Source organism: Maylandia zebra, linkage group LG6 (genome assembly GCF_041146795.1).
Source record: "Maylandia zebra isolate NMK-2024a linkage group LG6, Mzebra_GT3a, whole genome shotgun sequence".
Taxonomy (NCBI): Eukaryota; Metazoa; Chordata; class Actinopteri; order Cichliformes; family Cichlidae; genus Maylandia; species Maylandia zebra.
In genome coordinates, this window is record NC_135172.1 from 19,501,802 (window position 1) to 19,518,172 (window position 16,371).

Below are 16,371 nucleotides of genomic sequence, written 5' to 3' on the forward strand. Positions count from 1 at the left end.
TATCTGTTAACCCGTCAGTGATCACCAGACTGTTCTGCTGCCTATGCATTACATTTGTAATGTATGTCTAAGATGCCAAGTCTTTCTTTGTTTTGTTTTACATATGCTGTAACAGCAGATTCAAAAATAAATAAATACATAAACACATGCAAATACAAAAGCATCAACAGGCTTTGTTTTTGTTTCTAATTTCATTGTTTTTGCTTTTAGTCAGCACATGTTCTCAGGTAAGTAGTAGATTTCCCTCTCTGGTGTCAAATTGCTTCAGGCAGTCTTAAATGTTTGATTTTTTTCCTCACTGTATTCTAATTTTGTATTCATTTGCATTTCATGTGTGTGTGTGTTTTATACATATATATATATATAATTTTGCATTTTAAGGTAATGGATACTGGCTCTTTGACACTTCCCATTGTCAGTGGCTGATATTTATCTGTTACAATAATTTGCTTGGGCTCAAATCAAGTGAAAAATGTATTGATATAAACACTGACTAATGACCAGATTGTTATTTTAAACACCTGTATTGACAGATTTTCACAATCACCACATCATTAGTTTGCTAACAAGTTAAGGCAAAAGAGGCAAGTATTGTATTTTTAATGCTTCTTTATTCATATTTTCTTCTATTTATTTTGGTTTCCCAAAATAGCAAGCATTTAAGCATTTCACAGTAGTAGCAGCAGTATAAAAGCAGGAAACATCAACCGTGTAGTTATTTTCAACCTGTTTTTTTGGAGCCTCACGCCCACACAGAGGCTCAATAAGGCCAGATTTAAACAATAATAATGATAATAACTGGGGGGGGGGGGGGGGGGGGGGGGGGGGGGGGGCAGCTTACATTAATGTTTGGACAAACAGCTAGTCATTTTTCTTCAAAACCTCTCTGACCATGCAGTGTAAACCTGGTCAGCCAGAAAGCATAACAGCAGTGCTGTCAATTGACAGACAAATCCCGTCTCCATCTCCAGACCTCTTAACCCCGAGGGATGGGCTTGTGAAATAGAAAGATTACGGTGACGGGAGATGCTATTGTAGGTGGGAAATGGGGGACTGGACCAAAGCAGGCAGGGGCTTGAGGTGAGTGGGAATAAGGAGGAGGGGGCACATCCCTCTTGTATCCTAAAGCAATATGCAGGATGGGGGTTGAGGTGGGTTGGCAGTGCAAGATGTGGAGAAAGTCTAGACTGCATTGACCCTTTTGAAGCCAGGTTTTCTCTTCAGGTCAAGCTTGATATGGAGAAGATAATGGAAAAGCTTGGGGGACTTTTCAAATAAAAAAACAGATTGGTAGACCAAGTATCCCTTCTCTAGCTTCTGTGTAATCCCAAACTGTATGGAGGTAATAGCCTGGAAGTGATGGGAAACCTTTTTCTTCCTTTAAAAGGCGACCAGGACAACTCAGTTGCATGTCTTGAAGCTTGTATCTATTACTTTTGTAGCACCTAGGGTTCCTTTAAATGGTTGACTTGCTTAAACATCTTGCCTGCCCTCTGTTCTTTTAACTGTACAACAGTGCGGCCGCTTACCGAAACAATTGATCAAATCGTCACATTTACAGCACATCCACAAAACAGAGCTCTGAATCCCTTCACTGTAGCAGGGAAGTGCTGAAGAATTTACATTTCTATGCATCGGTAAATTGCCCACAGAAGCAATAGGAGTGTCCCTGTGCTTTGAGTTTTGCTCCTTATTATTTTCTTGCCCATGACACGTCGCTCAACTTCCACTTAATGACTCAGCTATGAGCGCTGACAGTTGACAGAGGTTGGCTGGCCTGGGGGCCCCGTGCTTAGAGAAGGGGGTGGCACAAGGCAGGCTAGGTGGGATGTAATCACTCCCTGTAATTTGGAGGAAAACCACTGAGCTGCTCACAGTCAAGATGAAAGCCCCGTTCTTGTTCCCATCATTCCACAGCCATCGAGCTCCACTGCTTGCAAAAATCTGAAAAGAGAGCTTCAGAGAACCAATTCTGCCTGGTTGATGTCCCCCAGGGTTTAGTCCTGAGACCATCTCAAATCAGCTACAGCCCCGGAGCCATGTTCTTTCCCCAAGGAGTGTCACTGTAGCCAGACAGTCAGACTGCCCATCCTGTGCTGTATGGCCCGAGCGCAGCCAGCCAACACAACTCTCCTGAGATCCTCCTTAGTGGAAAGAGAGCTCAGTGGAGCTTATGCTGTGGGCTTGTATCTGGCTGTCTGTCTGTCATTCTGTCTGACATTCTCCCATGTTGCCGTTTCCCTTTTATATCTCAATCTGGGGAAAGGAGGGAATGCATTTCAAAGCTGTTCCACATCAGGGAAGGAAAAGAATATATTTTATTTTTCACAATATAGCAAGTTGGATAAGTTTGCCAAAAAGCATCCTGTCGTGAAAATAATTGTCTGAACTGGCCAATAATTGCACTTCGTTAAGCTCAGTGTACTTCATTTCCCCGAATGACCATTTTCACAGCAAGATGGGCCAGTTTGATCACTTTGCACGCAGCGCTATGCTACCAAGTTGCCAAAGGGACACTGTAGTGGTTTTGCTTGATAGATGGTGAATGCTGCTTATACAAGGAGCCACTCCAGTGCACCCATAAATATGCATTGTGACATTTGGAACAAAGCCGCTCGTCCTCTCTTTCCTGATGAGCCCTGCCTGCATACTATAACATATTGCCATACTGTCACACCTTGTGTTTCATAGCCAATCTCTCTGTTCATCAACTTGGCAGATAACCTCTAGATGCTGACAAATGATATGGGCGATGGCATTAGAGCTCTATTGTATGCAAAAGCGGGAAGCAGTTTTCCAACAGTGATGCTTGTGCAAGTAATTAATGATTAATCCTTGTTATTTGATGATGAATATGGTGCAGGGTTGCATGAATATTAAAAAAAAAAAAATAAGGCCACACTTTCTATGTTCATTTTTCCCAATCTGCAAATAGTCAGCATCACGTAGATAGTTAATTAAATGTAGTTGCTGTTATTTTAAATTAGCAGAAAATGAAAGATAATTAATAATATTTACTGACCCCCCCCCCCCCCGAGCAGGTTTCTTCCTGTTAAAAGGGAGTTTTTACTTCCCACCATCGCTAAGGTGCTTGCTCATAAGAGGTCATCTGACTGTTGGGATTTTTCTCTGTCTTCTCTGTATTATTGTAGGGTCCATACCTCACAATATAAAGCACCTTGAGATAACTGTTGTTGTGATTGGGTTCGATATAAATGAAATTAAACTGAATTTAAAGCTAATTGATTGGGTTTAGGATAAGATCATAGTGTGGGATAAACTGCACCTTTTCGCAACTCTGCGCATTGCTGATGAAGTGCAAGGATTACCTATTAACTTGCAGTTTATTAACGATCGTATTATAAATCAGGTCCCAAAACAGGTTTCCCTCTATCAACAAAAGGTTTGGTCTGAGGATGTGTTCTCGCATCCACACACCAGACTCGGGCAAGTGCAGAAGAATGCTCCCAGTCCTCGCTGTAGCATTAAGAACATAGCTGGCCTGGATCTCCAAACACCCCATTGCGTTAGAAAGGAATAAATATCCAAGACAGCCAGAAGCAGTTCCTTTCAAATCCCACACACACGCATATCTCTATCTCTCCTCCATCCCTCTCTCTCTGACTCTGTCTCTCCCTCTCTCTGTCATTTGACCAGCAGTGCTTCCTGCCACTGAGGACCTGTGACTCAACAGCCAGAATACAGCAATGTTCTTTTGCCCACCCTCTTGAATATTCATAGAAATAAGAGGACCCATCCATCTTGCATCCATCCACTTTTATATCTAAAAAAAAGGAATTGTGTGTGTGTGTGTGTGTGTTAGAGGTTTACAAGCTAGCACTGGATATCTAAACGGGTGCTGTTGGAGAGGGTAGGGGCGGGGGTAGGGTGGTGGGGGGCTGTTTTACACTAATTTCTTTATCCCTTTCACAGGAGTGCCATGTTACAAGAGAATTCCTGAGGCGAGCCAATGGCCCGATAAATCTGCCGGAGCCTCTCTCTCAATTTGTCTTCGTGGAATGTCAGCTGGCAAGCGCCCAGACACTGAGAACCTCTTTTCACAATGCGCCAATCTAACAGACGAGATCCCATGTTGGAGCTACAGTACGAGGACTGGCATGGATAAATTGCCACGTGCCTTATCTATGTGTCTTTATGTGTAACTGTCTGAGGTCCTCACTCGGCCTCTGGAAGGCCACTTCCTCTTAGACTCGACAGTTAACCTGAACGGCCGGGTGGCTGACATTGACAAAATGCAGGTGTCGCCAAAGAGGAACCTGTTATGTGACACAGACGCTGTGTCAACCCGTCTTACGCCATATGACCCGCAGTGTGAACAGAAATTGTTCTGTTTGGTGTCGTTCATCACTGTGTGGCGCAGTCTCCCACATAGCTCGGTCCAGGTGGCAGAATGGCAGAGTGGGAGAACAGACCATGTTTGTGTGAAGATGCAACAACTATCTCTCTCTTTTTCTCTCTTTCTTTCTCTCATTTGCCTCCCTCTTTCTGCTCTCGCGTTCCCTGTTCAGACAGATCGCTGTGTATCTGTCTTTGGACACTATTTAAAGGTTGTAGGTTAGCAAACAGGAAGATGCCTTCCCACCTGTACCCCTATATGAGCCATGAGTCATGATCCAGTCATAATCCATTTATATGTACAATATTTGGAGGAAAATGCACACGTATGTACACACACTGGTGGGAACATAAAGTTTATTATTAACCAAGAGAAAGTTTTATTTAATGAAGTTCATAAATTAAAAAGTGCTATCATTTTTATGCATTATTTAGACCTAATTTAAAATAGATTATCCCCTAGATACATAGCAGTATGTCTGCATAATGAATGCGTTTATTTGTTAAATTAAGTTGGGTAAAAGTCTGTAAAGCAGATACTTTCAAATAAAAAAAAAAACAAGTAAATACCACTCGATCCTCTACATCTCTAACATTTCAACACAGCCCACCACACAAGCGTATTTCGGGGGTTCATGTTACTGCATGACAGTTGGCATGACTGTAAAAAAACGCCATGTGCCAAGTGGAGCTGCCAATGCTCAGCATGGCTGGTTTTAATATTTTAATGTGTTTCATTACAACATTATGGGCCAGATAGCCTTTCTGACGTCCAGACAATTGTCTGCAAATGAACAAGATTACATGACAAGCCCTGAATGACAGCGCTGCCCACTGTTGCCTACCCTAGCCACTTATCTGATGGTAGCCTAGCAACAGATCCCTGACCTGGCTTTGACCTGCACCCGATAAGGTCAACACCTGAAGGCTCTCCCATTGGAGGGCTGGCTGAGAGAGAGGTGGAGCCTGGGGATGCAGGAAGACAAAGGACTCACAGACCAAGGGCAGCCTCCTCTGCATATAGCTCCCTGCTTGTACAAAAGCATGCCAGACCTCCTTACTGGCTTGCATTATACCTGCGTGTGTCTGTGTATTTATGATTGTGTATCAGAGGCAAGGCAGTCAAAAAAAACTGGCAACAAAAAAAAAGCCCAACTGCTGGTACAGCAACCCCTCATAGCTAATTTAGACGGTGCATTATTTTTGGTAAAGGGTGAAAAATATCTCCACATTTCTCCCAGAATTACTTACAGCAAATGAGAAGTATTGTGGTGACAAGACCGGATAGATACATTATGAAGGAGGTGCTGAATGCGAAACTAATCGACCACAGAAGCCCACCCTGACAGACACCCCTCCCACCACCCCTTCTCTATTATTTGTGTGCATGCACACACGGAAACCTCACTTGGTTTAACAGCAGTGATATGGAAGTTAATCCAAATTGTGATAGTGGCAATATCCTATTAGACCATGGCAATAAAATCAAGCTGAGACTGGTAACGCATTACAGATATCCGAACATGTTCAGCACGCTCCATTACAATGCGAAGTGACATTAATCAGCAGGGGTCCTCTTACACATACATGGAGGCAAAAAACAAACATGCAAATAGTGCACACACAAGCCCGAAGTAAAAGCTCAAAGGAAATATTTGAGCCTTGAAATGATCACTCGATATTATTATTTTTTAAATAATTACTGAAATAACACTGGCTTTTTACAAGATAAGTACAGACATATTGTAAAACAAAACAAAAAAAAGATAGCCAGGCAAGCCAAGCGCAGAGAGGTGGACAAATGAAAAGCAGTTCATAATACTCTTTGTAATTATTTTTGCTCACCCAGCATCAGGAGTAAAAGTGATTTAGAGGCAGGTGGCAGAGAGTTTTACAGTCCTAATGCTGTGTGAGTTTCTCTTTTTTTAAAAAAGTGCCGTTATTCAGTATGCAAAGCGTTTGAAATGATAAAAAGAGCACTACAGTTTTTGTAGACCAGTGTTTGCAAAGGGTGTGTCACGAATAAGCTCGTATATGATTTCTTTCATTTTTTATAACCATAAGTTTTCGCATCTTTCCGTCTCTCTGATGTGCATATTCACTGAGGTTTTGTCACCGTGGTGATGATCATTCAGCCCTGTCAGGTTTGGCGCTAAAATAACTCTCGGCCCTGAGTCGAAGGACCTTTCGCTTCCCTCCAGGGCTTTTTGCAAGACCTCTGCCCCAGTTCACCCAGGGCAACCTAGGCTCCTCCTCTGTATATGTGTGTCTGTGGAAATGTGTGTGCATGCGTGTGTTTGCACTGTCTCCTTACTGTGGGGAAACTGTTGAAGGTCAAAGGGGAGGAAGTTGGCCACCTGCCTCTGTCACACTAACAGTAGCTGAGGGGAAAGAGAGAGGAAGCAGTAGCGGGAGACGTGCCATACACACACACACGTGCACTTAAAAGCACACACACACACAAACGAGCACACACAGAGAGAGAAAGTATAAGTAAAAGTTGTATGTGTGCATTCTTTTGTCTGGCAGCTCAGTTTTCAAGGTCAGCTGGGTTGGAGCTTGGAAATCCTTAAATAAGTTGAAATTATTGTCATTTGAGTCACATACTCTTAAATTTCCAGCACTTTGTGATGCTTCCCTTTTTTTTCACTGAACATTTTATTGACCTTTGTAAAAGTTTGTTTATCTGATCCTCACACTTTTATTCCTGAGTCAGAGAAGCAACTCCTATAGGCTCCAGGAGACCCGCTGCTAAAAAAACCTGGTGCAGGGAGTTCTCCATTGGTATTTGCTAGAGGCGACAACCCTGCTCGCACCCTGCATAAATGTGCCAACCGAGGACGAGAGCATAGAAGGCCAGAGGGCAAAAAGGGAGTGAACCACCTGCTTCTGTCACACTGTCAGGATGAAGGCGGATAAGTGTAAATAGGGTGAAGTGTGTGTGTGTGTATATGTGTGTGTAAGGGCTGGGTTGTGGATATTGTGTAGGAGGAAGGGGGGACAGGTGGCACGCCGGACAGCGCTGGCACGAGCCACCCAAGGATTTATCACTCAGCGACAGTCATGGCTGGGCAGGGGACAGATGTTGCTGTTTACCCCAGGGCAACATCTGACTGACTGAGCCTAGCATTGGCCCAACCAGCCCAGCCCAGCCAGCACAGGATGGGGCCTGAGAGGATTGAGGAGAGGGAGGTAGGGGAAGCGACAGAGGAGGAGAAGAAGAAAGTGGATAGATGCTCAGTTTACCCCCAAGGTACACAAGCAAGCGAGCCCATTTCTTTCCAATCTGCTCCATGCTCCACTGAAGCACCTGAAACTCATTTAGCCCCCACTAACTGTTGTGCCACTATAGGGAAGCATTTTAATAAGTAGTAATAATGCCACATGACAATATGAGCTTTCATCAGAGGCCTGAAACCTAAACCAGCTACTGGGAAGTGAAACAAAGAAATTGTAATTGACCTCGGATGTACTGCGCATTAGTTAACAAAGCAGACACAAACACACGGCCCTTAAGATGTAATTAGTGCATGCACGAATACACACGCGCTGCACATGTGTTCCACCAGGGTCATGTGAGAAGTTTTAAGAGGCTGTCACCAGCAAAATAGTTGAAGCATTCCTCCCTTGAGCAATGAGGAACGACCTTTAGGTTCAACCGTGAGTGAGGTCATGTCATTGTTGCCATGGCTACTATCAGCAGGCTGCCCTGTTGCTCGCATTACCTCAGCTGCCTGGCATTGTCAGGGTCAGAGAACAGGCTGTGACCTCCCCATGGTGACCAAACTCAATGGGGAACAGAAAAAAGCTCCACTAAGACAAACACTAGTGTCCTATTTGGCTGATCTGCTGTTAATGTAAATGCTTAGTGGAAATTATGGCATTTCCGAGACAATGCAAAAGATATTCTTTGATGATTTGTGCCTTGAAGAAGTCAGCCTTGTAAAGTGAGTGTGATATAACATACAGTTTGCTATCATTAATGATCACTAATGTGGTGTAATAAGCTAAGGGTGGACAAGCAGACCAAGATTTTGCACAGGAGCACGACACACAATGGCTTAAAGGAGAGATCTGCAGTGCCACTGTTAGGCTACAAATGTGCAAACAAGAAAACTGTCTCCAGCAAGAAGAAACGCACATTTATCTGAGATTTCATCGAAAAACTGCAAACCACATCACTGATGGTGTGATCAAAAGTAGCTCGCTCTGCAGGAGTGTATGCATGGAAGCTGATCGGAAAGTAAATACAGTAAAGTCATCTGTGATAAGGCCTGTTAGCTCGATGACTCTGTCCACAGTGAACGCTCTACACGTTTATCTTTTAGTGTTTAAACTAAGAGTTTCTTTCTGATGTAGTGCAAGAAACCGTCTAGAGGTCTTGTCTTTTGCATATTTTATGTTGTAGAGAAAAAAACAAGCTGCAAGCAGAAAGAAACCTAAACGATTTGAACCTCTTTTGTTTCCCAGCTCATAAGCTTTCTGCCTGGAGAATCTGTCTTTGTCCATCTGCATGTGCACGTGAGAAACAGCTGTTTACACGCCACAAACACACTGGGACAACTCTATTAAAATTTTAATATAAATCATTGTAATATTCAGCATCACAACCCAACATTATCCTCTCCACAAATGAAAAAAAAACCTAATGGAGTGTCTTAATCATTTCATGCAGGAGATGCAATATAAAATCGCTCTTTTGCTATTTGTGGAACATGTTTGTCCACTCTCCTCCTGATAGGCCCCATTTAATCATGTTGTTCTGTTTCCTAATTAGCAGAAATGCAAAGTGTCTTTGTCACCTGTGGACAGCCAAGAGGGCTAATTTGGGCTTTTCACTAATTGCCACGGTAACGAGCCTCCTGCGCCTCCGCTGGGGGTGGGTGGAAGGCATGGCAGGAGGAGGACTGGAGAATGGAAGGATGGAGGGATGAAGACACAGCTCTGCTCACACACGGCCGAGGTGTGAAAGAACGCGGCAGGCCAACAGAACACAGCCTGGAGGAGTCCAACAGCAGGGAGTGGGGGACAGCCTGCGCTGTGAAAAAGCCCCAACACCCAGCTGAGAGGGAGGAGGATTCAGCTCTGGCCAGTTTTGCTCTCTCTCAACTTTGATGGGGAGATGACTACATTGGGTTGGATAACTGTTGGACATTTTTCTGACACCGACACTTGTTTTTTCCCCCACCTGATTTAATACAGGTTTCCACACAAATGCACTCTTTTAAAAAACTGTTCTTATTATAGACAAACTCCAGGAATAACTCTGCAGGCCGTTTTTTTACATGAAGTTTGACATGTGTGAAGCCTGAGTGTATTCTTCTTGTTGCACTTTTCATACACATTGCAAATTATGTTGAAATTAAATTTAAAAAAGAAGAAGAATGCATTGCATCTAGTCGTACTCACCACAAGCCCCCTGTTATTTATTTCCATTTATTATTAACTTTTACCGTGACGCAAATTGAGGGCTATTAATTGTGATAAGGATTATATATACATATATATATATATATATATATATACATTAGGGTTTTAGTGAAAATGTATCCACAGAGCGCTGAATTTAATGTTAAATTTCGCCCCGGATTTAGCGAGTTCCACCAGCAGGTCAAAGCGAAGATGTGCATTCATGTTTGCATGCACCGCATAAATTATTGTCGCGCTGTTTTTTTTTTTTTTAATTTTTTATCTCTATACATATAAAAATATATTTATTTATTTATAATGGTTTTTTTGTTTGTTTTGTTTTTGTGGGAAGGAAATTGCCCTGACTCCCTTTAATGCAACCCGACTCCATCAATATGCTCTCTCCGCCGAATTATGTCCCTGCTTTCTCAAATATATTTTTTGTTCAGTAATACACTCTGAAAGCTTGGGGGCACCTTGTCCGTACGCTGCTCTCGGGGGCGAGCTCCTCCAATGTGTACGTGCGCGCAAGTGTGCGTTTGAGTGAGTGAGTGAGTGTGTATGCGAGAGAGAGAGAGAGCGCGCGTGTGAGCGCCTGTGTGAGCGAGAGAGAGAGCGCGCGTCTGTGTATGTGTGTGTGTGCGTGCGCGCGCGTGTCTGCCTGCTCTGCTGTTGCTGCCCTTTGATCCCTGCATTAGTGTTAGTTAGGGGCTCGGAGACACACTTGCACCGAGAGCAGCCATAGTCAAGACACGGCAACAACAACAGCGGCACCTCCTCCGCCTGTGTGTTCCCATTCCCCCAACAATACACTTTAAACCGAGCAAAGCCAGGTGCACGACCAAGTCCCTGCCATCACTGGCGCCTCCAGTCTCAATGGGAAAAACCTTTTTTCTCCTTATCCCTAAACAAGGACGAGAATGTGATTAAAAACGGGGGAAAATGCCAAGGAGGAAGCAGGAGCAACCCAAGCGCCTGCCTTCACGTAAGTCGTTCGCTCGTTTTGTGCAATTTTAACGGCTCTCCGTGTGTTTTGCGCAGTAGTTTAGGGTTAAAGAGGTGAAACAGACAAAAGACTCGGCGTAGGTTATTTCTCCCCTTTTTAGGTCCGAGCGAGGCAGCCATGTTGTTGGCGATGGGTAACGTTAGCCTAGGCAGTGAGTGGATAAATGATACGTGGCTTTAATAAGGGTATAATCGATAAAGGTCCGGTTCCGCTAAAGGTTGCGGTCAGTTGGCATATGTGTCGGTTGTGTGTGCGTGTGGGGCGATAACGGCCGAGCGTTTTCGGTAATGCGTTCGCCTCCGCTAGGTCGCTTTTCGGGTAGAAAGGGGAGGATCTGGGAGTCTGGCCGCAATAAAATGAAGGGTCAGTCGGATCAGACGAGCCAGACTCTGGCTACCCGTACTCCAGTGTTCCTAGTTAGCAATAGCGCTATCTAGCAACGCTCGGTAAACTTCATTTCGTCGGCAATAAACGTCCAACTTTCGCCTCATAGTTTTTTGCGGCTCCCCAGTCGTAGAGACGAAAATTCTTCTCGCTTGTTTGTCATCGACTTTTTTATTTTATTTTTTAAAGTATGATTAATTTCTCTTTTCTTTTTTTTTTCTTTCCGAGGCAATGCAATTTTTCCTCTCCCCCCTACCCCTCCCAGTCTGCATGCAGGCTGTGTCAGAGCCATGGTCGGTCACCTGAAGTTCAGGGTTTTTCCCCCCTTCCCTTTTGCAGCCATTCATTGCAGACAGACTACGATCAATAACGCGGTTAGAAAAAGGAAACGACACTTGTGCTTCTTTACTACGTTTCTCACGGTAACGCCGTGCAAACGCCGCAGAAAGCCCATTAGAGAATCTCGTGCTGAAGCTGAATTGGGAAGAAGCTCGTTTTTTTTTCCTTTTTACTTTTGTGTGTTTGACCCTACCGTGTCTTGGATGTTCGTATTGTGCCTTTTATCAGTCCAGATAATGAAAAGCTGCAGTGACATTCTCTGACCACTAGAGGATTGCCGGAGACGTTAGCGTGGCCGATGACAACTATTATTAAAGGGTTTATCCAAGAGTGGCATTTAGTCTGCTCTTAATCATTCTTGCCCAACACGTGCGTAAGCAAAAGAGCACAATTAGTCATATTAGTATGTAAATGTAATGAATAATGAGTGATTCATGTTTACATCAACAGTGGCTTGATGCATTTGTCTATATGGCACTGTCTTCTTCTTCTTCTTCATCATCATCATTTCTTAAATGTCAGATCCGGGGAGCTGCTCGGCCTAACCAGCACAGATCCCATTTTCCTTTTCTCCACTGTTAATATTAACTGATCTACTGTTCAGGTGTTTGACCTAGGCTTGAACTTGGGGAAATTGCAGCGGTTGGCTGGGAGGCATAGAGGTGGAGACGAGGTGACAGTGGGTGCAGGGACTGTGTGTGTGTGTGTGTGTGTGTGTGTGTGTGTGTGTGTGTGTGTGTGCGCGCGCGCGCTCCGGACTTGACTGACAGCGAGTCCTCGCTGATGTGCTGCATGAGGAGTGTGTAAGTCACATGGATGAACCGCGCAGAAGCAGGGTCACGACGTTTAAATGATAAGAATCCACTTCAGCCTGCGTACTATCACTACACATCCTAGAGGGAGGGTGTCTTTAACGGTAGTTGTGCAAAGGCATGTGTTTTGCCAAAGTCTTGTGTGTCATGACGTGTGTCGAGCGCTCGCCGTAGCCCTGAAATGCAAGCAGTGACACATTAATTTCACACGTGAGGTGAGAGTGACCCTTTTCTGTGAGGTGTATTCATCAGTTTGCTCTGCCATTCTCTCTTTAAGAAAGGTTTCAGATTGGGGGTGGGGGGTTTCTACTGTACAGCCCACTGTACTCCTACGAGCTTATACTCGGCTTTTCCTGGAAATAAGAACACGTCTGTAGTCCTGCTCAGGTGGAGTGACTCACTTTGTGATATATATTCAAATAAATTGTATTTTGTGTGTGTGTGTGTGGGGGGCGGAGGGCTGCAGCACTTGAATATCTATTAAACCATCTCAATTTTTGCATTCTAGACTTTGAAAGAAGCAGCAAGGTAAAGGCACTGACTTTTAAGGATGGAGTTTGTTAGTTTAAAATGTAAATATTTGGTATAGTGTGTGAATCGAAATGAACCGTTCTATCAGACGAGCGGTGAGCTGATTAAAATATAAGATCCAAGCAGAGGGGAATGAGAGGGGTTGCTTAAGATTTGTGATTTACGACAACCGGTGTTTTCAGAAGGTGCACACGGTTTCGTGATAAAAGCTGTTTGGCACAGTGTGATTATGTATAGTCTGGATCAGCAACACAAGATGTCCCAGTATTTTCTCTCTTTTTGAGCACATCAACCTTTCAATTAAGCCGCTTCGTAATTGGCCTGCAACAAAAATACTCTTCACCCACGTATCTGAAACCATGCACTCCCGTGTAGGCACTGTACTGGAGCACTGCTGTGCCTGTTCCTGGCTCTAAATGAAAGCTGCTTTTTTTTTTTCTGATTTAGGAGTTGTTTCCCTCCTCAGTCAACAAACTGTCACAGAAAAGTATGAATTTGTCAGAAGCTTTTTGCGCTTTGTTTTGGATCTTCCCACTCTAGAATGGAAGTGTCACCCCATGCCATTCGCTGTCAGTCTGTGTGTTTTTCATTATTCAGCCAACAACACCCTAGTGGTGTGCCAGCCAACGAGCACAATATCGAGCTTCAAATCTCTTCATCTGTGGTGAAAAAGGGCAAGCTAATACACTGGCTTTAATGCTGGAGGTGCTTTATCTTAGCACAGACCCAGATATATGGGCTGTGCTGCCCAGTGTGCAGTGTCCTATTGTCTGTGGCACAGCTTGTGAGTGGAGACTATTCTTTAAGTGCGTGTGCATGGCACACACATGTGAAAGTGTTATGAAAGTGAACACAACCTCTTGTGTGTGTGTGTGTGTGTTGTGTCTGTGGGTACATAAGCTGGCTATGGAGGTCACAGTACAGTATGGCGCCTTCACTCTGACAAGTAAACATGACCTTTGGTGCCACAATGAAAACAGCCATTCTTTATGACCTTGTGGTGTGTTATATTGTGTGTGTGTGTAATGTTGCTGCCTTATTACTTGCGATTCAAAGTTAGGTTAAAATGCGTAAAAGTTTGGATATTTTGCATGTGACTTTGTGCATTCGAAAATGTGAGAAGCAGCATTTTTGCCGCCTTCTGTCCCCAAAATGTCCATATCCCAGCTTCCGCTTTACTCGGATCACCCGCTCCGCACCACCTCGTGCTTCTCAAACAATCAAGAAGAGCCACATCACAAAAAGCACCGTCCTCAGCGACTGGGGAGGAGCCTTCTCCGTCCGCCCCTGGTTATCTTCAGCTGAAATGGAGTTGCATTGGACATTTCTAGATCTAACTCTGCTCGTCTTTGTCAGCCAATAGCTGACAGACTGGGTGGCTCTGGAGCTTACTGTAATGGCGGGTCACTGGCTACCTTCCACTTGCTATGATTATAATGACCTTGGTGGGGCTGGGGCTTGAAAACATTGGATTAAGGGGAAAGGAAAATGAGAGGTGGTTTCCATTTCGCTCTTGGCATAAAATTTGTGGGGGAATTTCTGCCAAGAACACCCCCTCCCCAACACACACACACACCCTAACATCACCACCGCTGCCCCTCAAGTTGATGAGGCTTGGGTGCACTGGCGGCGTCGGGCGAGTAGAGCTCAAGCGAGTAATGATACACAGCCTTTAACTTAGAAATGAATTATAGGGCAGGGGAAAGGTGGCAGACGCCTCTCTCGCTGTATAGTCTTTGAGAGAAGAGAAACCTGCTTCTTCTTCTTCTTCTTCTTCTTTGTAAGCAAAAAAGAAGAAGAAGAGTCCAGCTGCCTTTTGTGTTTCACTTAATAGTAACAGAAAAACACTGAGAGTGATGCGAGTTTGGGCAAGGTTTAATGGGCCTGGTTTCAAAGAAGTAACTAAGCCTCAGGGTGAGGATCAATATTTATACCAAATGTTAACCTTATTTGCTGCTTCAGACAATTGGCTCAAAGCACACAGACTACAAAAAAAGAAAAGGAAAAAAAACCATTTCTTAAGAAGCAAAACTCTGTGTGGATCTGTTACTTGAAAATAATGTGAAATGAACGCGCTGTAAAAAATTCTGTTTCACATCCTGTTGAAGGCATCATTTGAAATGCTAACCGCTCTTTACACAACCAGGCTAATACCTTACTGAGTGGGTTTTTTTTTTTTTTTTGTTTGTTTTTTTTGGTATTATGTCTCCCTTAGATTTTGGTTATGTTTGTTACTCGAGAACATCTGAATGCAGGCATGTCAATTGAAAACTCCTAACACTCGGGTTCAAGTGTGTTGGTCAGTGTCACGTTGGTAAAGCACAATGGAGATTTTTTTTTCTTCTTTTTTTGTCGTTAATTCAGTTTCTTTTCACTTTAATTGGATTTTATCACCAATACAGAAATCAGAAATACAATACTTTGAGACACAAAACCACGAGCCTGGATTTCCTATGACTTCTTTTTGCAGTAAATACAAGTCTGGGCTAAAGCAACATAAAGACACACAGCATCACAGAAATTCATTTTTTTGTATGTGTTGGGACAGAAGATGAACAATTGTGCTGAGATTTCTGGTGATAATTTGACATGTTTACGAAAGAAATCTGTTTTCTTGGAAGACTGCGTGCACTTACGGTTACCTCGACTACAGCGTGCTAGTCAAACCAAAACTACAAGGCCTGCTTGGATCTTTGTGGATTCATAGCTAGTTGAAGCACCACACAATGACAAGTGGTGGGCCAGACATAATCCTTTTGTGTCTAGACACACTCACACAAGTTATGCAGATTGTTATATTACCTCGCCAAGTCTTTTGAGGTTTCACGACCCAAGCGTCTGTGTGCATTTTTTCTTTTTTTTTTTAATTAATGGAGGAGAATCATGCAAGTCGGTCTCTTGCATACTGAGAAGGGCTATAACAGTACCAAATGCTAAAGGTTGTAAATACAGGATGATTTGCACTTGAACTTCAAGCTCTTGCTGGGCTACAATGATAAAGCATCATGTACACATAGTAGTGTGACTGGAACATCGTCAGTAATGACGTTTTTATGTTAGATGGTGAGACTGAGTATCACCGTATTTGTGCAGAAAAAATATTAGATTTTTTTTATTTTTTTATTTTTATTTTTTTGATTTAGAAAAAGAAAAAGCTCCCCAAACTTGGACAGTTTTTTTTCCTTGTGGTAATGCATTAATGTGCAGTCTTGGCCTGAGTTATAGGAGATTAGAAGATATTAGAGTTTTTGAAGATTGAATAAATATTATCCTTTTTCCCCTTTATTAAATATGTTTGAGAAAGGAAAAAGTCCCGTGCCTTTTTTCTGCATTTGAGTGACGGAGAGAGACGGGAAGCCCGGGGGGAAAGAGCGGGGTAACGACTTGTAGTAAAGATCCATCTGGCTGGGAATCGAACTTGGGACTTGGCTGACGGACGGTTTTTGTGCTCATGTGATACTCACCCAGTCACACTTTAGATCTCCCCCAGCTGGTTTAATACAATTCAGCGACATTTTTAGCAGAAGAACTGAC

At 43.5% G+C, this 16,371-nt stretch overlaps 1 protein-coding gene across 1 annotated transcript in view; it reads left to right on the top strand.

Annotated features, from left to right (window-relative positions):
* The first annotated feature begins 10,415 nt into the window (after positions 1-10,415).
* Positions 10,416-16,371, top strand: part of znf827 (zinc finger protein 827) — a 75,796-nt gene continuing 69,840 nt past the window's right edge. The window contains exon 1 of the mRNA XM_004549332.4: positions 10,416-10,750. Coding sequence (XP_004549389.3) covers positions 10,708-10,750 — 43 coding nt within the window. The 5' untranslated portion in view covers positions 10,416-10,707. The remainder of the gene's footprint in view (positions 10,751-16,371) is intronic.